This window comes from Kogia breviceps, chromosome 2 (assembly GCF_026419965.1).
Source record: "Kogia breviceps isolate mKogBre1 chromosome 2, mKogBre1 haplotype 1, whole genome shotgun sequence".
Taxonomy (NCBI): Eukaryota; Metazoa; Chordata; class Mammalia; order Artiodactyla; family Physeteridae; genus Kogia; species Kogia breviceps.
In genome coordinates, this window is record NC_081311.1 from 45,183,548 (window position 1) to 45,208,952 (window position 25,405).

Below are 25,405 nucleotides of genomic sequence, written 5' to 3' on the forward strand. Positions count from 1 at the left end.
AAACAATTCTTGATCATTATGAACTTATTTTCAAAATGAATCCATGTAGCTAAATTCCACTGGGTCAGAAGCCAACAGTATAATTGGAAATTCTCCAAATTAACTTCCATGTAGTATGCAAAGCTATTAAAGAATTAGTAATAAAAATGTGCTAATCAGAATCTTACATATGCATTACTAAAACCCAACAAGTGATGAAAATGTTCTAAACTCAGATTGTGATGATGGCTACACAATTCTGTGAATATACTAAAAATTATTGAATTATATAAATAGGTGAATTTTATGGTAGGTGGATTATATCACCATAAAGATGTTTTTAAAAACTCAAGAGGAACTGCAGCGATAGTTTAGAACTTACATCAATGAATTATTTTTGAGGATAGGAGAATTTTATCAATGACATTGTTTAGAATTGCTGGCAGTTTTGTATTATTCTTAAATTCTCTACAATGAGCCCCATATAGTCTGTACCCAGGGTGAACAGCTCCCTTGGCATGCCACTGGATCAATTAATTCATGTGTTTATAATTCTATGTAATGTAATTGTCATTACATTTTACTCCTTTAGGCTCTAAACTCGGGGCAGCTGTATTATGGCTGCCCAAATGCTAAACCATACAGTAATCCAGGGGATTGTGGAATCTAGCATTAAATGACATTCAGGGATGACTTTGCAGTTTCTCTGCCTCTGATAATGAATTTTCTGTCTTGTGGTTCCTCTGTCTCTCTCTCCCACATTCTCTCTCCCTCCTTTTCCCCTCCCCAGCATTCCGTGTTAAGAAATATCTGAAAATTATTCCAAGAGGCTTAATGTTCTTAAACCTGTCAGTTTTCTGAGACTTTTTAACACCAGCAGAAGAAGGTGATTTTCTTTTTTAAGGTATGAAGGCTGCAGCATCTGTGTAGCTACAACACCTACATTCACACTAATTCCACCTCCTTTTCTTGCAAAGGCAAAAGAAACTTCAATCCAGACACCAAACGTTTGTTTTGTTTTGAGGTGGGTGGGATGTTAATGTTAAGATGTGACTCAGTTTTTTCCTATCCCCCACTAGAGTGGTGGGCTGGGGAGACTTAAGAAATTAACCAAATAGCAGACACTTATGTAAGTGCACCTTTATGGGATGTTTTTGTCAAAACCCAGACACTGTGGTTCTCTTTCCCATTTCTACACAATTGCCCTCTCCCATTTCCCAACAGGCAAGCATCAAAACAGCACAGTTACACTACCAAACGTAGGGTGGATAGCTAGTGGGAAGCAGCCGCATGGCACAGGGAGATCAGCTAGGTGGTTTGTGACCACCTAGAGGGGTAGGATAGGGAGGGTGGGAGGGAGGGAGACGCAAGAAGGAGGGGATATGGGAACATATGTACATGTATAACTGATTCACTTTGTTATAAAGTAGAAACTAACACACCATTGTAAAGCAATTATACCCCAATAAAGATGTTTAAAAACAACAACAACAAAAAAAAAATCAGCACAGTTATCTCCTAGCAAACAAAGGGCCTCTGCCCAAAGTCTCACACTTTTTCTCCTGGTCAAATGTGTTTTGTCTTCACTATTTCCCAGGCAGCTGAACTCTTTTTACTTTTAAGTCTTACAAGGTGGATTGCTCCCTCATTTTCAGTCTCTCCTCATTTCTTGCATTTCCTGATCATCTAATGATAGAATGTGTCCCTTTTCTTCAGGACAACAGCGGATGGAGTTCTGTCACAAATAAAAGCCAGAGAGACAAGTGTGCAAAAGGGACTGGCTCCCAGAGGTGAGTCACCCACCTGCTCTGTCTGTAATAAAAGGGTTGGCAGAGTGAATGCCAAATCCCATCCTCTGAGAGATAACTGTTCTCCAGAGAGGGGGGTTATTTGTTGGGGGAACATACACATTTAGAAAAAGCATATTATAGTGAAGTGGAAGGCAGTAAAGTGCCACGGCTAACAGCATGGCTATTTGCTCTATTACTTACAGGTTATGCGACCTCATGAAATATTTTTTTCTCTTTAAATCTCAGTTTCTATATATGTAAAATGGGGTTAATAAGTATTTCCTTAACTGAGAGGCAGATTTTTTTGTATTTTAATGTTTACGATTGGGATAGCTGACAATCTGTGCTGTTTTATATTCTGTGTATACTAGTCTATCTCCTAGGGTTGTTAGAAGGCTGAAAGGTGATTGTGTGTAAAGTGCAGTTCACTGGTGGGAATTCTTCCATGATAGACTTTCTTTTTTTTTTTGCCTGTGCCAGGTCTTAGTTGTGGCACGTGGGATCTATTTCCCTGACCAGGGATCGAACCCAGATCCCCTGCATTGGGAGCGCAGAGTCTTAGCCACTGGACCACCAGGGAAGTCCCCGTGATAGACTTCTTTCCTTCAAGAAAGCGGGCACGTTAGAATCTGTGGGAAGATGAAATATTATTTTTATTGTTGGGACATGGGTTTGTGTATGTGTGGGGCTTTATCTTGCTCACAGACCTTCATGTTGGGCAGAGCTCACTGAGACAGGTCATCTCTGCTCCAGGAAACACTTGCCCTGCAGCTTGAATGGGGCTGCAGGATCTACATCCAAGATGGCTCCCCAGATGCAGGGCATGCTGTTGTTTTTAATTTTTATCTTTAATATTTATCTTATTGAGGTATACTTTATATACTATATAATTCACGAATTTAAAATGTACATTTCAGGGACTTCCCTGGTGGTGCAGTGGATAAGACTCCTTGCTCCCAATGCAGGGGGCCTGGTTCAATCCCTGGTCAGGGAACTAGATCCCACATGCATGCCGCAACTAAGAGTTCACATGTCACAACCAAGGAGCTCTTGAGCTGCAACTAAGGAGCCCAACTGCCGCAACTAAGACCCGGCGCAGCCAAATAAATAGATAAATATTTATAAAGATTAAAAAATAAAATAAAATGTACATCTCAGTGATTTTTAGTGAATTTACTGAGTACAACCATCACCACCACCCAGTTTTAGAACATTTCTTTCACCCCCAAAAGTTCCTTTGTGCTTATTGACAGTTCATCTCCACTTGCACTCCACAGCCTAGGCAACCACTGATCTGCTTTATTTGGTCTTTATAAATTTACCTTTGTTGGAAATTTCATATGAATGGAATCATGCAATATGTAGGTCTTTTGCATATGGCTTTTTTCACTTCACATAATGTTTTTGACATTTAGCCATTTTGTAGCATGTGTCAGAAGTTTGTTCCATTTTATTGACTAATAATATTCCATTGTATGAATCTACCACACTTAATTTATCTATTCACTAGTTGATAGACATTTGAACTGTGTCCATTTTTTTGGCCATTATGAATAATGCTTTTATGTACACGTCTTTTTGGACATATGTTTTATTTCTCCTGGGTAGATTCCTAAGTATGAAATTGCTGGGTCATATGGTAAAGTTTATGTTTTTGTTAAGAAACTGCCAATATATTTTTCCAAAGTGGCTGTACCATTTTACGTTCCCACCAGCACTGTATTAGAGTTCCAGTTTGTCCCCACCATCTCCAACACCTGTCTTTCTAATAAGACTTTTTTAAAAATTGTGGTTAAAAAAACACATAAAACTTATCATCTTAACTATTTCTAAGAGTACTTAACTATTTCTAAGAGTTCAGTAGTGTTAAGTATATTCACATCATTGTGCTCTATACTCATTAAACCAGGTGTCCCCAACCTGGTCCGCGGCCTGTTAGGAACTGGGCGAACAGCAGGAGGTGAGTGGCGGGAAAGGGAGCAAAGCTTCATCTGCCGCACTCCCCATCGCTCGCATTACAGCCTGAACCATCCCCGGTCCTCTGCCACCGTCTGTGGAAAAATTGTCTTCCACAAAACCAGTCCCTGGTGCCAAAAAGGTTGGGGACCGCTGCGTTAAGCAACAACTCCCCATTCTCCCCGCCTCTTAGGCTCCCTATCCCCTGGAAACCACTATTCTACTTTCTGTTTCTATGAAATTGATACCTCATATAAGTGGAATCACGTAGTGTTTCTCTTTTTGTGACTGGCTTATTTCACTTAGCATAATGTCCTCAAGATTCTTCCATGTATCAGGATTTCCTTCTTTTTTAAGGTTGAAGGCGTGGATTTTTTTTTTTTTTTTTTTGCGGTACGCGGGCCTCTCACCATTGCGGCCTCTCCCGTTGCAGAGCACAGCCTCCGGACGCGCAGGCTCAGCGGCCATGGCTCACGGGCCCAGCCGCTCCGCAGCATGTGGGATCTTCCCGGACCGGGGCACGAACCCGTGTCCCCTACATCGGCAGGTGGACTCTCAACCACTGCGCCACCAGAGAAGCCTGGATTTTTTTTTTTTTTAACATCTTTATTGGAGTATAATTGCTTTACAATGGTGTGTTAGTTTCTGCTTTATAACAAACTGAACCAGCTATACATATACATATATCCCCATATCTCCTCCCTCTTGCGTCTCCCTCCCACCCTCCTTAATCCATCCCTCTAGGTGGTCGCAAGGCACTGAGCTGATCTCCCTGTGCTATGCGGCTGCTTCCCACTAGCTAGCTATTTTACATTTGGCAGTCTATATATGTCCAGAAGGCATGGATTTTTAAAGGCTAAGGAGTGCTACATTTATCAACCTTAGGGTTAAGCAAAGTCTCTCTTGCAGTCCTAGGTGCAGGGGAGGGAAGGAAAGAGGGAAGGAAAGAGAGAAGGAAAGAGGAAGGAAGATAGGAGAAGTATATTGTGGAGGAAAGTTTCTGAAAAGGAGAAAGAAGTACAGAAAGGAATTAGGAACACACACTCTATCCCGTTTTGCCCAGGGTGAGCCCAACCACCAAACTCCCCTTGGCAGTCAGAAGTAATCTCTTTCCTGCCTTTCACAAGGCAGAAGTATATATATATATACACATACACATATATATACATATATATGTGTATATATATATATATATATATACATATAGTCTTCTTGGGCAGACTGATTTTTGGAGTCCTTGCAGCTTTAAATTGATTATGCAGTTGGCTCTGCATTTACTGCCCATAATTAGATCCTGCTAGGCTGTGCAGAAAAGTACATCCAGCCATGATTCATGGCACTTGGGAATGAGTTTGTTTGTTGAAAGGCTGTATCACGTAGACTTGTTCAACAACTTTTAAAGCATTAACATGCTTAATATTGTTTAAACTGGGGAGCAAAATTACTAACATCCCTCTTTCTCAGTAAATTGTCATATACTGTCCCGGATTACTTAGAGAATTTACAGAGCGGGGTAGTCATTTATTGCCTCTAAAGAATAGTCTTTACTATTACATTGTAATATCAAACGGAAAATGTGCAACTGTTGTAAAATAGAGCAAAAATTCTCAGAGCAATGAAGCACGGGGGTGGAGTTGAAAGGCTCCATCCAGAATATTTATATCATAGCCTAATATGACAAGTCATATCAAAGAATGAAGGAACTAAGTTTCTGAAAATACTTGTGGAGAAGCAAGAGATTTCCTGGCATAGGAGAAAATTGTTAAATGGAATTGAGAAAAAAAAAAAGAGAGAGATCTGAGAAGCAAGAACCCTGCAAAAGAATAGAACATATCTAATCAGGGAATAAAATTCTCTCTACATATAGCTTTCTGCTCTAGGACTATCAGTGCCTTAACCTTTTTTAAAAATATATTTATTTATTTACTTACTTACTTGGCTGTACCAGCTCTTAGTTGCGGCACCCGGGATCTTTTTAGTTGCAGCATGTGGGATCTAGTTCCCTGACCAGGGATCGAACCAGGGCCCCCTGCATTGGGAGTGTGGAGTCTTAGCTGCTGGACCACCAGGGAAGTCCCTGATGTAATCTTTTTTACATTAAAAGTTTAAACCGAGTTGATTAGTGACATTTTCTTACAGAGATATTTTTTTCATTTTAGAGAAGAAAACATGAGGGGAGACTGCTATATTGTCATTGTTGCTTCTTTAAAAAACTTTTATACAAACGAATTCATGTATATTTATATAATTTATCAAAACATTTTCTAAATGAGGGCCAATTCAGTGATTTTCAAGTACTAGAAACCATTCTTCTAACAAACTCTAAAGTAGAATCCAAACAATAGCAGCTAACATTTTTCTGAAAAGTGCCATGATCCCCTCACTGTGCTAAGCACATCACGTGCATTACCTCATTTCATCATATGAGGTAGGTGTTATTAAACCAATTTTTATATGAGGAAACTTACCCAGGTCCACTCAAGACAGTTTAGAAAAACAGATACATACTAAACTGCTCCAATTACTTTTGGGGGTGAGAGGCGCCAGGCCTAGAGCCTCAACCACTCATCTGCCCTCACCCCCTTCTTGTCCTACCTTCCACAATCCCAGTCCAAACTTCTGGGACTTGAGTGAAACACCACTCTGCCTCAGACTGGACTGTCAGAAGCTTGTCTGCTGGGCACTGTGCTAAAGAATGAGGTGACTCAGTTGCTCTGTTTAAGAAGAGTTCTAGCTACCCAGATGTGGTTAATTTTATGTGTCCACTTGACTGAGCTAATGGAGGCCCAGATAGCTGGGTGTGTGTGTGGCAGTGACCACTAGACTGAGTAAAGAAGATCCACCCTCCCCAATGCGGGCGGGTGTCATCCCATCCGTTGAGGGCCCAAATAGAACAAAAAGGCTGAGGAAGGGCAAATTCTCTCCCTCTCTTCTTGAGCTTGGATATCAATTTTCTCCTGCCCTTGCACATAGGAGGACACAGGAGCCCTGGGTTTGGGGGCCTTGAGACTCCAGGACTTACACCAGCATCCCCCTCTTTTCCTCCTCTTTCTCAGGCCTTTGGCCTCAGACTGGAAGTTACATCATAGGCTTCCCTAGTTTTCAGACCTTTGGACTTGGGCTGAATGTCACCACTGGCTTTCCTGGTTCTCCAGCTTGCAGGCGCCATATTTCAGCCTCCGTAATCCTGTAAGCCAATCCTCATAATAATCTCCTCCTACATATCTATGTACTGTATACCCTATTGGTTCTGTTTCTCTGGAGGGTCCTAATACACCAGGGCTGCTCAAAACTTTATTAAAATAGATTATGACTGGAACCACAGAAGGCGTTTCCTTCTCATACCTCATCAAACAAACAGAAACCAAAAACTGTTCAAACATTCTGCTTGCTGTTCAGTGCTCGAAATTGGTTTTAATTAACCGTTTAAAAAATAGGCTACAGAATAGACAGAAACACTTTTGAAGGAAATATAGGTCCTAGAAGGGTACACATAACAGAAAACACCCTTAAAGGAAGTACCTCCTAAAAAGTTTATGGTTGGCTGCACAACCTCTGTGCCCTTCTTAAACCATGGTTCTGGCCTAGTTTCAAGCAGAAGCTACCTCAACACTGGGTTCTAACCCTATGGAGATTTACTTGGGGACTAGGAAATTCATGCTTCAAACATGGGCCCCAGCCTGGGAATGGTCCCCTTGAATCTTCTGGCCTGTAGCTGGACAGAGTTAGGGAGGGAGGGGGTAAGGTTAGACTCTGTGAGCCAACAAGCCAGACAGCTATTCTGGAAATACTTTAAAAGGAAGAATGCTTGAACTACATGTGTGCCAAACACCTGCTCTGAGCCGTCCCAACTCTCCTGACTGGGTTTTGCCTCCTAGTGATTCTGGTTTTACAGTTATGGGACAATAGAATCAAAGGGGAAAAGGCCCTCCTGTATCTGAAGACTATGGTGGCCTATATGCCCAGAACTGTCCCAGGACAAATGAGAGCTCTCATCAGCCCCAAAAAGCACCCACAGGTCAAAAAAACTGGGAGCATTTGAGTGGGGAGGCCCTCTACAAAGGCTTTTGACAGTACAGCCACAAAGAGGCACAAAGAGAAAACCAAAAGGAGCTCTTATATTTGCAAAGACAAACATGTTTATATAGAGAACAGGTGGAAGAGAAGCAAAACTGGCTATTGGCGACTGTTCCCAGCAGTACCTGAGAAACAGGTAACTTCTGTTCCAGAGAGAGCAGAGCTGGTGGTGGTATTCCTAGCAGGGCGGCCTCTCTGCTCGTCTCACTCAGCCAGGGCCAAGTTCAGCGACTACAGACTCCGGAGTCCTGACACACGCCCTGCTCCATCATGCCATACTCACTAGGAATGCCTGAATCTTTTCATCAAACCCTTCCTTTTCACTCTACTCTGAAAATTTCTGGCCAGATCAGTGTATCAGTTTCTCCAGGGTCTTCATAAACTGCCCAGATGGTTGCTTTGAGTTTGTCAAAGACTCAGCACACTCCACCTGGTCCCCAAAAGCTCTTCAGTCACCTCTTTTACTTGGTCAGCGAACCTCTCCAGAGACTTCTCCAATGTCTTAGTTCCTTTATTCAACTTCTTCCCCTGGACCATTCTTTTTCCCGATTAACATCATCCAGCAACCATTCTGTATTCCAAGTGCTGAGAATGGCTGCTCCATATCCTAAAATATGAGTTTCTGAAAGAAGCGCGATCCCTCTCATAAAGTCTGTATCATTTGATTTGGGTTTGTCAGGTGCAGGGTGGGAGGTCGTTCTATGCAGAGAGAATGCATTGTACAAAGACACGTGACATTAATTAACTATAATGTGTGAGCTAAAGACGGAAAGGAGGCATTTAGGGACAAATTGGGATGGGTATTTTGCAGTAAGCTGAGGCATTGGACTTCCATGATACAAACCAATAGAGGTTTTTAAGCAATGGAGTGATTTGACTACTGCATCTTTTAGCAGCATGTAGGATAACCTGGAAGAGGGAGAAATTAATGCCAGTGTCCCGGCCTTTTGAATGAAATTGCCCTGATTGTAGTGTCTGCGTAAGTGTGTGTTTTTGTTATCTACGGAGTGATAATGGACTGTCCTATCAGGACTGTCCACTTAATGACCCTGGAGGTTTTTTCTGGGCTTCCTGGTAATGAGCTACCTGCAACTAGTGCTTCCCCGTAGTGGGAGCAGCTGAGCATGGCCTCACTTCCTACATGATACTATCCAAATGCTATCAGCTTGGGAATGCAACTCCCCAAAGCAGCTGATGCCCAAGCTCAGACTATTTCTCCCCTATTTACAAGGCCGCTCTCATGCTTGCCCTATAAAAAGGAAGAGAGGGCTTCCCTGGTGGCGCAGTGGTTGAGAATTCGCCTGCCGATGCAGGGGACACGGGTTTGTGCCCTGGTCCGGGAAGATCCCACATGCCGCGGAGCAACTAAGCCCGTGAGCCATGGCCGCTAGGCCTGCGCGTCCGCAGCCTGTGCTCTGCAACGGGAGAGGCCACAACAGTGAGAGGCCCGCATACCGGGAAAAAAAAAAAAAAAAAAAAGGAAGAGAAATGTTTGGGGTAGGGCCCCACTTTCTGGAGCACAAAGATGGTGCATCAAGCTAGCCCCAATACACCTCTCTACAGGATGATATGACCTTGCTGGTGTGTTTCAGAAACCTCTTTGCCCCACAGTACTTCAAACTTCCCACAGCTGATTTGACCGTGGGTGGCCAACTAACCCAAGTCAATCTATATGTACTTTGCTCACTAGCTGAAAATGTATAGCCTGGAGTAAAAAGATGAGTTGTGTCAATGCAATTCTTCCTTTTAGGGAGATAAATAGGGAGTACCAAAAGCCTTGGCCATTTAGCAGCAGGAGCAGTTGCTTGAAGAGTGTCAAGAAGTGGACTAAGGGTGGTGGGAGCTCATGCCTTGTACAAGAGAAGTTAAGGGGGAGCTGGAAAAAGGAGGGCAGGCCAGCGTGCAGAGAGAAGCGAGACCTCAGGGAAAGGAAAGTGAGAGAGTAGCCAGGCTCCAGACCAGTTTTAGGTTTTATGTTTACTTTGGGTGGGAGGGCGGGGAGGGGGAATGACAGGCTTCTAAATTAAGTTTCAGATTCCATTAATTATTTCTACCATTCTTTCACGATCCTATTTCCTTAGACATTTTCTTTTAAGTTATATGAATGGATTTTTGCTCCGTGCTCTTTGTAAGCCTTTAGAATGCTATGGTAGCTATTGTTTTGGACTTCCTGAAAAGCTTTCCTCCAACCCTCACCTGGTAACATATTCTGATTCCTGGCCACAGGGGAGGAAGGTGCACATGTCCAGTAGACTTTTGGACATAAAAGGCTGAAACTGGGGTGACAGTTTGGTTGGAAAGACAGATTTTAAAGGCATCATCACATAGATAAAAACAAATAAGGAAATAATTGTTATATAGCACTTTCAGCATATTAGGTACTGTGTTTGGCACATTACATTAATATCAGTTAATTCTTACAATAACATATCTAGAGATTATGATCACTTTGGATGTGAGGAAACTGAGGCTTAGAGAGTTTAAGAAGCTACACGGTCACACAGTGGTAGGGGTCAGAGTTGGGATTTCATTCCAGGATAGGGGGTCAATCTACAGAGCCCAAGCTCCTCTGGCCATGCTGGGTGGCCTCCCAGGACATGGGAGGACACGAAGTCTACTTTCTAGGAAGATAGTGATGGTGAGAGATCAGGGATTGGAACTCCAGGGCACTCTAACTCTTGAGAAGAGGAGCTGGTAACAGAAAAGGGTAAGTCAGAGAAGTAGAAGAGCCAACCACCCTGGTGCTCCGCAAGCGGGAGGCGGTGAGCGTTTTGAAAAGCGAAAGGGTAGCCAGCAATCAAATGGGTCAAAAACATCACAGAGGAAAAGGAGTGAATTGGATTCGGGAATTAGAAGCTCAAGCTCAACTTTGGTGAAAACCGAATTCTGCTGTTGACAGCAGAAGGCAAGTTTTAATTTGCACACAAGTTCATAAGAATTGGGGGAGTGAGGAGTGCGGGTAGACTATGTGGATTGAGCAGGTATTGTACTGCCGACGGAAAAGAAGGAGCCAAGAGTGAGGACGAAGCTTAGAATTCAGAGTTCCAAGGAGGAGCAGACATGCGAGATTAGCATAGGACAGAAGAGGCGCCTTTTGAAACAGGAACTAAGGAGGTAAGTAAGGAGTCATAACTGGAATGAGTCTGTGCATGTGTGAGAAATTTAGGCAATTCATATATTTGAGAACTGTAAAGGTAAAAATAACAAGACGAGCTGTAGCACATATTCGAATCCAGTACATGTTTTTCGAGCTAATTTGTTATCCTCATTTTACAGATTGGGAACTCCAGGTTCAGTACCTTGATCAAAATCCAATTGCAGGGACCAACTCCAGAGCCGGCAGCTCTGAGCTCAGGCTGTGGGTCGAGGTCAGCGGTGAGTAACCAGCCCGGCCCGGGGCGGCGGCCGAGCAGGGCGCAGAAACTACACTTCCCAGTGTGCCCGGTGGGGCGGGGCGGGCGCAGGCTCCTTCCCAGAAGCAAAAGCGGAAACAAAAGAGTCTCGCCGGCGTCCCCGCCCGCATACTCGCGCACACTCGCGCTCGGGCGCCTTAGGAACAGGCACCGGCGCCCGGAGCGAGCCAGAGAGCGGCGAGCCGGGGATTCACCCGGCTGAGCCAGCCGAGGAGCCGGCGAGCCGAGCCCGCGACGACCCCACGCCCCCGAACCCCGCAGCCGCCCCCAGCCGGCCGGTATCCCCGCCGCCCTCCCTGACCCATGGCGCTGAAGCGGATTCAGAAAGTGAGTGCCGGGGCCAGGCCTGGGGCGGCGGGGCGGGCTTCGGCCCCCTGCCCACGCTGACCCCGGCGGTGCCCCCGAGAGACGCACCGGGAGGGAACGTGAAGGGAGGATGGGCCGGGGCGGGGACCGGGGGCCAGAGACGCCGGCGGGGCCAGCGGGCACCCGACAGGTGAGGTGGGAGCTTCGACAGGTCCCGTGTGCTGGAGGTGCGTGGAGGCAGGGGGCCCGCTGTGCGCTCGCGCCGGAGCTGAGCCCGGAGCCCAGGCTGGAGAGCCTCCTTGGTCTCCAGACCTTCCCGCTGTCTGTGCTGCTCGGTCACTGCTGGATTTTGCCCTACACCCGGCTAGTTTTGGCCCTTGTCATGCTGCTTTCTCCACGCTGTTTCTTAAGCCCGTCCTCTTTATGTGCTTGCCTCCCCGGGCTCCCGGGAGGGCCTGGGCCTGCAGCCTTACCCCGCGGAGCTGTTGGGTTTGTTCTTTCTCTTCTCTGCGGTTGGCTGTTGCTTAGAAGCCCGAATGCGGTGGAAAAGCTCTTTTGGGGCCGAGAAACCAGGAGAAACCTCCTGCCCCTTCTATTTTGGTGCCTCTCCTGCTGCCACTTTAGGTCACATAGCTGTAGTGAAAACATAGTTGCTGATGCACAACAAGATGACCTCCTGGCTGTGATTCATCGTGAGTCAAGCCAAGCAGGTTTTTTTTCCCCCTCGTGATAAACTTATATGTAAAGTTTGAGACTCAACAGAAACTGCCACAAATTAAATTGTTTGATGCTTTGACATTTGGCTGTAGAATGAGGAAGAAATGTGTATGTTCATTAAACAAATATTTATCCATCCCAACTCAGTGTTAGGAATTATCTTCTCTTGCATAATGTTTATTGCTACCGTCTCTAATGTGAACATCTTACAAAACTGAGGTTGGGGCATTTTCTTTCTCTTCACTTTTATTTATTTTTGGGTTATCTCGTTTGTTCACTGACACAAGTTTTAGGTTTTTACTGCTATGGTTCATGTGGAGAACACTGAGAATTTGTTTTTTTTAATGGGTAGTGCGTTCAGTAAGTTAAGCCAACAATGGACAGCATGTTTTGCAAAGAATTTCAAAATAAATCCTACCAAAAATTTGTGTCAACTTTTTCAGGCATGAATCCACAGAGCGGTGATAGAGATGTATACATTGTATTCTCAGTTACCCTTGGTGTCATCTTCTGGTACAGAGGACAGCAACTTTCAGACCCAGCCAGTTTGTCGGGGGTGGGGGAGAGGTCAAATACTAAATCTGTGAAATACTGTTATTTTTTTTTGGTGCCTTTTAAGGTTCCTCTCACTACAATACACATAGCTAATCATCAGCATTTATTTATTAATGTGTTTTCTGATTTGAAGATAATGCAATTGCACATTTTTTTCATGTAGATAATTCTAATTTTGAAGCCACACTCAGTATCTTTGCCATGCCTTGTGTACTTATTAATGATGATGTAATGTTGGCTCACATTTGAGGTAAACACATTTTTCCAAGGAAGTCTGAAGATTCCATTTCCTTCTTCCCTAGTTGTGAGAATTTTTCACAAGACTTTTCACATCCAGTAGCTTTTAAATAGCGTAGAATTTGTCCACAGTAAGTAGGCATTCAAAGAAAATTGACACTATTTGTAAATATACTGGGCAATTATCAATCAACATGCTAAGCCAATATATTTGGCTTATATTTATCATATGGCATATATGAAAATCATATTTTTAGTAGCTGTTAGTTATTATTAGTTTATAATAGAGTTGTCTGTAAAAAAAAGAAATTTGGAATCACATAATATCTTATCTCTGCATATCAATCTTTGGCTTTTCTTCTCTGTTATCAGAAAAGTTGACTTGTACAAATCTCTTTTCCAGCCATTCTTTCAACTTCAGGAGGTATTTTATTTGATTCCCCACTTTTCCTCTTTCTTTACTTACCTCCTTGACTAGAAGCAAATTCCAGGGAAGCTGTGCTGTTTGCCATATGAACAGTTAAGTTACAAAGCTGTCTTTGATATCATCAGTTTACAGATTCTTTTTGAATCTGCATGCTTTAACAAAAGAATACACGTAATTAACTTTTGGCCTTTCTTTTAAAATGTATTACAGTAACACTGTCAGGTATCTTCCAGGTCATTGGGTTGTGATTTTCCTGTACCTACAGTGGCAAGCTTTAGAACTGTGCAGAACCTTAAAGAACTCTGCCGGAGTGGAGTGGGGTTGAGGGCAGGGGAATAGCTTATAGGCAGTGGTCCCCAACCTTTTTGGCACCAGGGACCAGTTTTGTGGAAGACAGTTTTTCCATGGGGAGGTGGTAATGCGAGCGATGGGAGGATGGTTCAGGCAGTAATGTGAGCGATGGGGAGCGGCAGGTGAAGCTTCGCTTGCTGGCCCACTGCTCACCTCCTGTTGTGCGGTCCTCTTCCTAACAGGCCATGGACCGGTATCCGGTCCGCGCCTGGGGGCTGGTGACTCCTGTTATAAGGTAGTGTATCAGAATCACCTGGGGACATTTTCAGACTGTCCCCACTGCTGTAAATGGAGAGATGTTGAATCCCTCAGATGCACTGGGGTGGAAAGAAGGTTGTGAACCACTGACTGACATTCTAGTCTACTCTCCTTATTAGAGAAGGAGCTTGAGGTTTGGAGTGGAGTGCTTTGTCCAGGTTAATCTCTTAAGAAGTGATTTGGCATGTTTTTAAAAGTTCATAACTTCACTTCATCTGAAAAGATTAAAGATAGTTGAATTAAAATTGTATGACTCTATAAAGCATGTGGATATGAGTGCTCAAAATATATTTTTATGATAGAGAGTGCTAAATGATTTAATACTCTGATTTAGACATGCAATGCCAGTTTTGCATTTCAGCTCATAAATTTACACACCCATGCCCTATTTTTAGACACAATGGAAGATGTTGTCACAGTCACCTGAATCACTAAAGGGAAAAAATTTGAACAAAGTCTGAGGAGAGATCCCTAAAACATGTCTGAAAAAAAAGGACAGTTTTTCAGCTGGACATTTATTATTTTCTAGAATTAATTTTGAAGTGTTTATTCTATGAATACTATTTTCATACCTTGGTAAACTTTTTTTGGAAATCTTTTTTTTTTTTTTTAATTTATTTTTAGCCGCATTGGGTCTTCATTGCTGCGTGCGGGCTTTCTCTAGTTGCGGTGAGCTGGGGCTACTCTTTGTTGGGTGCGCGGCCTTCTCATGGTGGTGGCTTCTCTTGTGGAGCACGGGCTCTAGGCGCATGGGCTTAAGTAGTCATGGCTTGCAGGCTCTATAGTGCAGGCTTAGTAGTTGTGGCACACGGGCTTAGTTGCTCCGTGGCATGTGGGATCTTCCCAGACCAGGGCTCAAACCCATGTCCCCTGTGTTGGCAGGCAGATTCTTAACCACTGTGCCATCAGGGAAGTCCCTGGAAATAATTTTTTTTAATTATAAATGTTATATCACAATACCTAATGTCTTGAAAACCAGAAAGGGGGGAAAAAAAAAGGAAATTCTAACACAGTTATCATCTTAGTATATTTCCCTCTAGATTTGAGTTTTGTTTTGCAAATATAGCAACACAGATGACTATTCCTCAGTGTATAGTTCTGCCGCCAAAATGAAATATTTGTATTTTTAATAGTTTCACTTAAAATGTATATATAAATATAAATTACTTCATAAGTGTTCTGAACTGTTGAATTTTTTGATTTGTACACTTCCGCATTAAACTGTTTTATGTCAGTCTAGAAAACCTTAGGATACTTCAAAAAAACAAACAGAAAAAAAACCCCAGCCCTTTGTGGATGGAGCATCAAATGGGAGAAGAAGCTCTGGTTTCTGTTCCTGGCTCTGTGACTTACCAGCTTGTTTCCCTATCCATACAATGATGCTGCTGATAAGTACAACCAGCATGTATAATATATAATGGTTCCTCTGTGCTAGATACTGTATTAAGTGCTTGACATATATTAATTGATTTAATCATTAGTGGGCCCAAGAGGTAGAAACAATTATTATCCCCATTTTACAGATGATAAAACTAAGGCATAAAGATGTTGAGGAATGTACTCAGAATCACATTCTGTAGTTGTAAGTGGCAGCACTGAGAGTCCAAACCAGGCAGTTGGCTCCAGAGTCCCTGCTTTTAACTATTTCAGTATATCCAGGTAGACTCACGTTTTCTATCTATTGTACTTAAACTGAAGGACATAGAGTCAAGTGAGTTTATGGTTGTGAGTGTTTTGCAAACTGGAATATTCTGTACAAATGTAATGTGGTATTATAATTAAGACCTTGGCAAATTTAATCATTTTCACTGATGCATCACTCAGCTTGTTGATTATGCATTGTAAGTTTTCGCTCTGAGGTAAAGTGCACTAGACTGGTTAACATGGTAAAAGAATAATGTAACTTTGTTCATCTTTATTCCATCACTTAAAATGTTTCTCCTCCAAAAGGATTTAGAAAAATTGGTGTAATTCATAAATGTTTTGTCAAAAGTATCATTTCATTGTGAGGTTTTCATTTGAGAAAATGGTTTACGAATTGATCTAGCTATTTAGTTCCTATAATGGCTTTGAATAGTAGTCAACAGTTCAGATTACACAGATATATTAGAAAGACTTTCAGATTACAAGATTAAGTCTAAGACTCCAGGTTCCTTCAGTAAAAAAGGATATGACTTCTAAAAAAATTTTAAAAAGAAGGAACACACTATTCATGCTTCTTGGTAGATAAATGGTTTGCCTTGAGATGAAAGGAAGAAAGTGTTCTTTTTCTAAAAATCCACTGTATGCATTTTTCTGCTTTTAAATCTTTGTAATTAAGTTCAATCTTCCTTTTGCCGCCAGGATCATGTATTTTTCTTCCTTCATCACAACAAAGGTGTAAAAAGATTAGATAACCTGTCCTAGTTTAAAAGTTCTGAGGTTCCTTCTCTGTGGAAATAAATAGCATAGATCTAATAAGGCTGTTTATGCCTGTTTTAGGAAGCCAGGCACATGTTATAAAAACCAAACCTAGCAGGATGTGGGATTGCTTCCAGCAAAGCAGAATAGCATCCTTATTCATTTTAGTTCCCTGAAATACATGTAGGAAATATATTTAATGAGCACTGCTAATCAAAATGATCAGCCTAATACTTTCCATCAAACTGAGTTAATGGTTGTCTGTAATATATTAGCTCCCCCCACCCCTTTTTTAAAAAGTGGGTAAAAGTATTGAGATACTTGTCCTCTCTCCTCTTAACCCTGTATGCTGGATTAAAAAATACTGGAATATATAATATAACCCAGATTTGCAGGGTTTCAGGATTGGAGGGGTCCGCAAACCACCTCAGAACAAATGAAGGCCAAACAGGTTCTGATTCTGGCCTGTTTTGGTCTAGATGGCCTCTGAGAAGCTGAGGGGTTTTTTTCTGCATTTAATTTGGTCTTGGGATGAATCTGTGAAGGTTCAGTTACATACATTAGACAGTAGTAAGAGTCTCCTATGTTCCAGGAGTTGTCGGTAGTATGGTGAGGAAACCATCCTGAAAAACTCCATCTAGCACTGCCTGTTGGATCACACCAGGCTCTGCAGCTTCCTGTCTTTCCTCTTTCTGGATGTTTCCCCCGTTGTTCTCTATTCATATTATCCTGTTTGCGTGGCTCTTCTCCTTCACTGACAGCAGATTGCTTATTAGATTCCTAGTCTTCTTTCAGATTTAGGAAAGCCTTTCTAACTGGGGTGAGGTGGGGAGTTTGTTCCTTCACCTTAAACTTCATTAGCAGTAAAATTAACCTTATGGTTCTCACTCCAGGTGGCCACCCTCCTTTTGTGAACAGTTTGGATTGCTGTAGAGGTAACCCAGCAGACTTGGTGGCCTGGGCTCATTGTTCTTCTCTAAACCAGTAAAACTCTTTTGTTTTTAATTTGTTTTTTTAAAAAATATATGTTGATTACACTATTTTTAAAAAATTAATTAATTAATTTTTGTCTGAGTTGGGTCTTCATTTCTGTGTGTGGGTTTTCTCTAGTTGCGGCGAGCTGGGGCCACTCTTCATTGCGGTGCACAGTCTTCTTATTGTGGTGGCTTCTCTTGTTGCAGCACACGGACCCTAGAGCACGCAAGTTTCAGTAGTTGCAGCACACGGGCTCAGTAGTTGTGGCTCACGGGCTCTAGAGCACAGGCTTAGTAGTTGTGGCACACGGGCTTAGTTGCTCTGCAGCATGTGGTATCTTCCTGGACCAGGGCTTGAACCTATGTCCCCTGCATTGGCAGGCAGATTCTTAACCACTGGACCACCAGGGAAGTCCCATAAACTAGTAAAACTCTTGCTGGTGTTTTTGCTTCCCCTGAGTTTTGTTTGTTTGTTTGTTTGCTTTTTTTGATGTCGACTATTTTTAAAGTCTTTATTGAATTTGTTACAGTATTGCTTGTTTTGTGCTTTGTTTTTTTTGCCGCAAGGCATGTGGGATCTTAGCTCCCTGACCAGGGATCAAACTCTCACTCCCTCCATTGGAAGGTGAAGTCTTAACCACTGGACCACCGGGGAAGTCCCCTTCCCCCAAGTTTTGATGTGTTGTATTTTCATTTTCATTTAGTTAAAAATATTTTCTGATTTCCCTTTTGTTTTCTTTTTCGATTCTTGAGTTATTTAAAAATATATTATTTATTTCCTAAATAATTGGGATTTTACAGAGCTTTCTGTTATTGATTTCTAATTTAATTCCATTGTGATCAGAATATCTGTTATTATTTGACTCCTTTAAAATTTTTGAGGCTTGTTTTATGGCCTAGAATGTGGTCTCTATTTTTTACTTACACAATGATAACGTCCTTCTGGTGTTCAGCATAGGTTTTCAATGAACAATGTTCAATAATTTCTAGTCTTCATTTCACCAGTGTCTGTTTGGTGTATGTAGAACCTAGGCTATGTTTAAGGAATGAATGCCAAACTAAGACATTTACACCTTGCCAGTGTCTTCTCGCACTTTTATGAGCTTTCAGAGCAGCGGTGACAAAATCAGTTTAGGGGGACACAAACTGCATTTTAAAAAATGGAATAGAAAACATTAGTGCTTTGGGTATAGTAATGGTGGTGTTTCATGAAATCTTTGTTTTAGTTATGCATATGTATTCCTGTGCGTGTATGTGTACTAGGTTGTGGTACATAATGTTTTTCTTATTATGACTTGCTGTAGGGAAAATTTGAAAATCACTGTCCCCATAGCATAAGATCTTTAGGTAAAATCACTATTGTCAAAAATACAGGGCTTCCCTGGTGGCGCAGTGGTTGAGAGTTCTCCTGCCGATGCAGGGGACGCAAGTTTGTGCCCCGGGTCTGGTAAGATCCCACATGCCGCGGAGCGGCTAGGCCCGTGAGCCATGGCTGCTGAGCCTGCACGTCCGGAGCCTGTGCTCCGCAACGGGAGAGACCACAACGGTGAGAGGCCTGCATACCGCAAAAAAACTCCCCAAAAAACCCATGTCATATACATATATGTGTACATATGTATATATAGAGAAAACAAATGAACCTATATACATACATACAAGCACACATACACAGATATAAATTCACACACATTGTAAAATGTTCTAGTCTTAGAATGTTTCTGTTTGATACAAACTGTCAGTGCTCATTGTTTTCTACTACAAGTAGCAGCATTTTAGTCACTGATGTACAACTGCAGTATTCAAGAGTAGTACTGGGTAATACAAAGAGAGATTAATTACTTTATTATGAAAATACTTATTAAGTACCTACTATGTGCCAGTTCTTAGGGATAGAACTATAAGAAGGTAAATATTTGGTACATATTGGTAGATACGTTTGTGTTTTAATTGGGTTTTGAGAAATAGGCTGCTACCTTTTTTCTTTTTCCCTGAAGCACCATCTTTCTTGGTTACTATGAAATAAATAGTAACTTTTGATAATGTAGCATTTAAAATGTTCTGTGTTGCATGTGCTATCGTGTGTCAAAATTCTATTATGTATGTAATTTCCTATCATGTTTTTCTCGCCTTTCAGAGTGTCTTTGACACAGACCCTCTCAAAGCTTATGACGTAGTGTTCATTTCTAACCATTTATAAGAAAGAAGGCTCCTGGGAAAAGATAATGAGAATTCCTTTCCATTTCTTCATTTGTCACACTTTTGTTTCTCTTGAGCATGACTGAAAATGTGCAAATGGCCTTCATTCAGTACTGGAGTATTGTCATCTCCAATGTTGGTTGAAAATAATGTGCTCTAGTTATTACAGCCTTGAGGTAAGTATTGTTTTGGAGTGTGAGGAGTGCTGGAGTGGAAGTCAGATGGTCTGAGCCTGTGTCCTGGCTTTGGCTTTGTGACCTTGGCCAAGAAACTCATAGTCTTTATTTTCTTTATCTAGAAATATAATGAGTTGAACTAAATAACTTCTGTGATCTTTTCTGACTTACAATTTTAAGCACATCTAAATAATGTTATTTGCTGTTTTCCTTTTGTCCAGCAAACAGCAAAAATGGTCACAAAAATAAATATTGAGTAGTGACACTGTGCTGTACTGCTGCATGAAACGAGTTAAAATTATATTTATTTTAAATTGTCAGAATTGAAATAAATGTGGGCATCTTAATGTATAATATAAGATGAATGAGCCTCTAAAGATATATTACTTTTTGATAAAGAGCATTTATTTGAGATGCAAATAAGAAGTATTTCTGTTTTTGTATGGGTAACATAATGTGCTTTTCTAATTCCATTTAGCATCCATCTGTTTCAAAGGTATCTTTTGTACTTAAAAGATTATGTTATCCACATATTTAGACAACTGCCTTACACAACTGCTTTACATGTAGTAGATTTTTTAGATTCAAGTTAATGCACTTATGGAGCACCTTATATATATAAGGCATATACAAAATGTGTTAAGGTGATATATGGAAAAGCAAGGTATAACCAATATTATCTAAGAAATTTTAAACTAGTAAGGATATGAGATGTACCATAACAACTAGGTAGACTGAGGAAAGTACCATAAGGAAAATGCAACATTTGAGCAGGAGGGGAGTCAAAGGTGGGAGAGGCCAAATTTGTTTGGGGGAAATTAGGAAAAATTCTACGGAAAAGGTGGAATTGGATATAGGTTTGGAAGAATGGGTAGCATTTTTTAAGACAGGGAAGCTAGGTTCATAGAGGAAGCTACAGAAATGAAGGCACTGGAAAGTATGTGGCTTATTTGGAAAGGAACAGATAATCATGCTTTTGGGAAGCATTCAGAAAATGGTAGACCATAAAAGTTCATACTGTGGAGGGCCTTGAAGAACCATGCTGACAAATGTGTACTTAATGCAGGAGTTGGGGGATGCCATTGAAGAGTTTTGAGTAAGGAAGAAACATTCTTAATCCTATTGCTAGGTATTCATTTTGCCCTCATAGAACACAAGATTCTTTACTGTTTGTAAATATAGATTTGTAGTACATCACGAAAAGGGAAGTACAAGAGTGCCATGGGAATATAGCAGGGACCCTTTGGAGGGTTCAAGGAAAGTCGCCCTAAGGAAATGATGTTTAAGATGAGATGTGAAAGTTGGGGGGTGATTAGGAGTCTTCTATCTAAAAGGAAATCATGTTTGAAACTGGAGGCAAGACAGCATTTTGGGGAATTGCAAGTCACTGTGACTGGTGCAGAGAATGTTGGGGGAAAGTGTGGGGCTAGAGAGCAGTCAGATCCTGGAAACCATTTTAAGGATTTATAAATCTTCTATTAAGGCTAATGAAAAAACATTGAAAGGGTTTGACATAGTACTTCAAGAAGATGATTTTGACCACAGTGTGTTGGTAGAGAAGTAGGAGGACAACAGGTCAGTTAAGACAGCATTACACTTGTTCAAGTGAGGTCCAGGAGGGTCTGAGCCAGCCTGAGGGCAGAGGGCTTATGGAAAATGGGGTATGTGAGGAAAATTGTCGGTGTTTGTACCACCTGGCCTTTTTGAATTGGTCTGACCCACCGTACCTCCCCCTGCTTGGCCTTTCAAGTCAAATCTCTAAGGCTCAGTAATCTGGGCAGTCTCTTCAGACTCCTCCATCTACTGACCAGTTCTTTAATAGTGTATCCCCGGTTCAGACCTTTGGCTTCTTATCCTGAAATGTCTCTCCTTTGGCTTTTCTCCAACTCTTCTGCCCATTGGACCTCAGTTTTTCTATAGGATGGGCCTCCTTCTGGGACCCTTTCAGTGGGAGGATCTGGACTAAAGGAGAATCTAAACAACTTGGTAATGATTCGTATAGACGATGGGGCATGAAGGGAAGGAGGAATCATGGTGATCTCAAGGTTTAGAGTTTGGGTTCCTGGAATAAGTGCATTTTTACCATAATACTTCAAAAGTAGATTCAAATACAATTTTTTACTGGGATACCTTGGATTTGTCTAAAATATATTTTTATTTATGTAATTCCTATGATGGAAATATTACATATAAAGGGAGGTTATTGAGTCTTCCCTTTAAAAGGAAGCCATGTTTTAAATTAGAGGCAAGATAGCATTTTGGGAAATTGAAAGTTATATTATGGCTGCTCTAGAGACCATTGGGGGAAAGTGGTTTCAGATCTGAGACATTGGGTAGATAATGTCCCTAACCTGACCTCAAACATTTATTCTAAATTGTGCTCTTTATAGTTCAGATTTAATAAATACTACTTTGATGTGGCAAAGTCAATAGTGTCATTGCTTTCTTCATCATCTTCCTTTGGTGAGGAATTTGGCTGCATTATCATCATTATTTTTAATAAACAGCCTTTGCCAGAGATACCTGATCCAAAGAGACAGCGAAGCAGCCAGGACCAGTTTATTGAAGTGAATTTGGTTCCTATAACTTAATTAATTGGATGTCATCAGCATTTTGAAGTCTTCTGGAAAGAATCTTCACAGTTTAAAATAAAGATTTTTTTTTTTTTTTTTTTTTTTTTTTGCGGTACGCGGGCCTCTCACTGTTGTGGCCTCTCCCGTTGCGGAGCACAGGCTCCGGACGCGCAGGCTCAGCGGCCATGGCTCACAGGCCCAGCCGTTCCGCGGTATGTGGGATCTTCCTGGACCAGGACACGAACCCGTGTCCCCTGCATCAGCAGGCGGACTCTCAACCACTGTGCCACCAGGGAAGCCCCAAGATTTTTTAATTCAAGGGTTTAGAGGGGTTCTGTATTCAGAGACATTTCTGAGAATTGTTTGACATCTCCCTATTGAAATAGCTCTAGTCAACTGGATAAGGAGATCAGAGTCTGAATTATAAGCCCATGAAATGTTTATTTACAGACAAACCAATTATAGCTCATATATCCCTTTAGAGACAACATCAAAAATGCAATCCAGTAAGAATCACTGTCTTGTTTTAGAAGTTTTAATATAAAGATGGTTGTGTCACATTAATTAATTGCCTGTTGAGCCAGGATTTTTGAAATAATGCTTTCATGTGCTTTGGATTCAGTTATTTAGATTTCGGACTGTAAATCAGTCACTATGCATGGGCTGTTTAATGTCCTTTACACACACCCAGTGGGGTATATATTACATCTATTATGGAGATTTAGACTTTCTGAATGTTGAAACTAGAGAACAACAAAACATTTTCAGTCTGGTCAGCACAATTTTTTAGAGAATATTTACTGCATAGTGTCATATTAAGTATGATGGTAAATAAGGAAACTCTGACTTGTTGTTAGCTTTCCTTCTCCACTGTTCAGATTGGCCTGTTACCCTTCGGGGAGCTGAGAGATTAATGCAGGCCTCTCTTCTCTTACATTCCCTTCTTTGTTTCCTTTTATTTGTTTACTTTCTTTGAATTAGGCTGCCTCATCTACTTTTAGATTTTAAGTCCCCTAGAGGCAGGAACTGTGTCTAGGTTGGTTTTATGGAGAACACTCAGCATATTGTGGGAATGTTATAAACATGCCATCTGTGCCAATTTAAAATTCAGTTTCAGGCCTCTCAGTACTTTTCTTTGTGTCTAGTTCGATATAGAAATCTGAACTAGACTAGAGGTGCTTAGCCATGTAAGGCTATATAAATTCCTTAAGTACTTGTTTTTGTGGACTCATAGTGCCAGTCTAGGGACACTATCTAGATAGGGACAATATCTTGTAATCTGCCTTTCATTATTGTATCTTGTATTTTTATTTTGAAATTTAATTAGTTTTTTTATGAGTGTCAGATTGGAATAGAAAACTGCTTCATTGATACAGACTATCTGGGGGCATACTTTCACCATATTGATGATATTTATTGCATGGTCTATGTTTAAGTATAAGATTGGTTTGTTTTAAGCTTATTTTGTCTAAAAGGAGAAGACGGAAGTTAAAACTATGTATTTCAATTTTAAATTTAAAAAGCCACTGGAAATGAAATTGAAAGATACACAAAATACATGTATACACACAGCATGTTTACTATAACGAGTTCTTTTCATATATGGAGTTATAGCTAGTCTCATTATTTGATAGCTATCTTTTACATTATATGATTTCTATGTAACTGGCAGTAGAATTGCTGGGTCATGTTCACCTTTAATGATTACTGTCAGATTTTTCCTCTTCCACCAGTGACATATGAGAGTTCCAGTAGCTTCACATCTTTGTCAACATTTGTACTTTTCTTCTTTTTAAATTTTCACCATCCTTTGGGGGTTGTAATGACATAGTATTTTGGTTTTAATTTGCATTTCCTTGATGACTAATGAAGCTGCGGCCCTTCCCATATGCTTGTTGGCCATTTGGATACCCTCTTTTGTAAAGTGCTTATTCAAGTCTGACTTCGAAAAATTGATTTATAGGAATATATTTCTTTAACATATTCTGGATGTGAGCAAAAAAAGAGTTCTTTTTTTGTATAGTTTGAGGTGGGAGATGTCAAGGTTCTTTTTTATTCTTTTTTCTTTTTTTAAATAAATTTATTTATTTTTGGCTGTGTTGGGTCTTTGTCTAGTTGCGGCGAGTGGGGGCTACTCTTCTTTGAGGTGTGCAGGCTTCTCATTGCAGTGGCTTCTCTTGTGGAGCACAGGCTCTAGGCATGTGGGCTTCAGTAGTTGTGGCACATGGGCTCAGTAGATGTGGCTCATGGGCTGTAGAGTGCAGGCTCAGTAGTTGTGGCGCACAGGCTTAGTTGCTCCGCCACATGTGGGATCTTCCCAGACCAGGGCTCGAACCCATGTTCCCTGCATTGGCAGGCGAATTCTTAACCACTGCACCACCAGGGAAGTCCCTTTTTTTCTTTTTCTATATGGATACCCAGTTGACCTAGCACCACCTATTAAAAAAATTTTTCCTTTTCCCTTCACTAGAATGTCACTGTGTTCACTTTTAATTTTTGAATTCCAAGTTTGCCATTTTCTTTCCATTTTCAGCACATTGATGAAGTTAAAATAAGTGCTCATGGTACCACTCAGATGTAAAACACCATCACTTTTGCTTCTACATCAGAAGTGCTATCTGTTTATTCAAAACAGTAATAATATCCTAAATTAGGTTTAAAGGATATGCTGTCCATTTTTAAAATGTGCAGCTTTCTGTAATGGAGCTTTGTAGAGCCCCAGGGAGCACCACTCACATTGAAATCTATGTGAATGGTGCCCCTTGGAGTTGGCGCACATGGCCTGTGGGGCAAATGCAGCAGCCCTGAGTGCTGCTTGTAATAACTGGCAAATTATAAAAAAAAAACAAAAACAAAAACATGATCTTGGGACTTCCCTGGTAGCACAGTGGTTAAGAATCCGCCTGCCAATGCAGGGGACACGGGTTCTAGCCCTGGTCCGGGAAGATCCCACATGCCGTGGAGCAGCTAAGCCCATGCGCCACAACTACTGAGCCTGCGCTCTAGAGCCTGCGAGCCAC

General features: G+C 41.4%; 1 protein-coding gene across 3 annotated transcripts in view; it reads left to right on the forward strand.

Moving 5' to 3' along the window:
- Positions 1–11,259: 11,259 nt before the first annotated feature.
- UBE2D1 (ubiquitin conjugating enzyme E2 D1) overlaps positions 11,260–25,405 on the forward strand; it is a 40,949-nt gene continuing 26,803 nt past the window's right edge. For 2 of the 3 annotated variants that reach the window (XM_067025127.1, XM_067025129.1), the window contains exon 1: positions 11,301–11,711. In XM_067025127.1, the coding sequence (XP_066881228.1) occupies positions 11,652–11,711 (60 nt within the window). In that variant the 5' untranslated portion in view covers positions 11,301–11,651. Of the gene's footprint in view, positions 11,712–25,405 lie in introns of all 3 variants that reach the window. The other variant, XM_067025128.1, reaches the window with a different exon arrangement.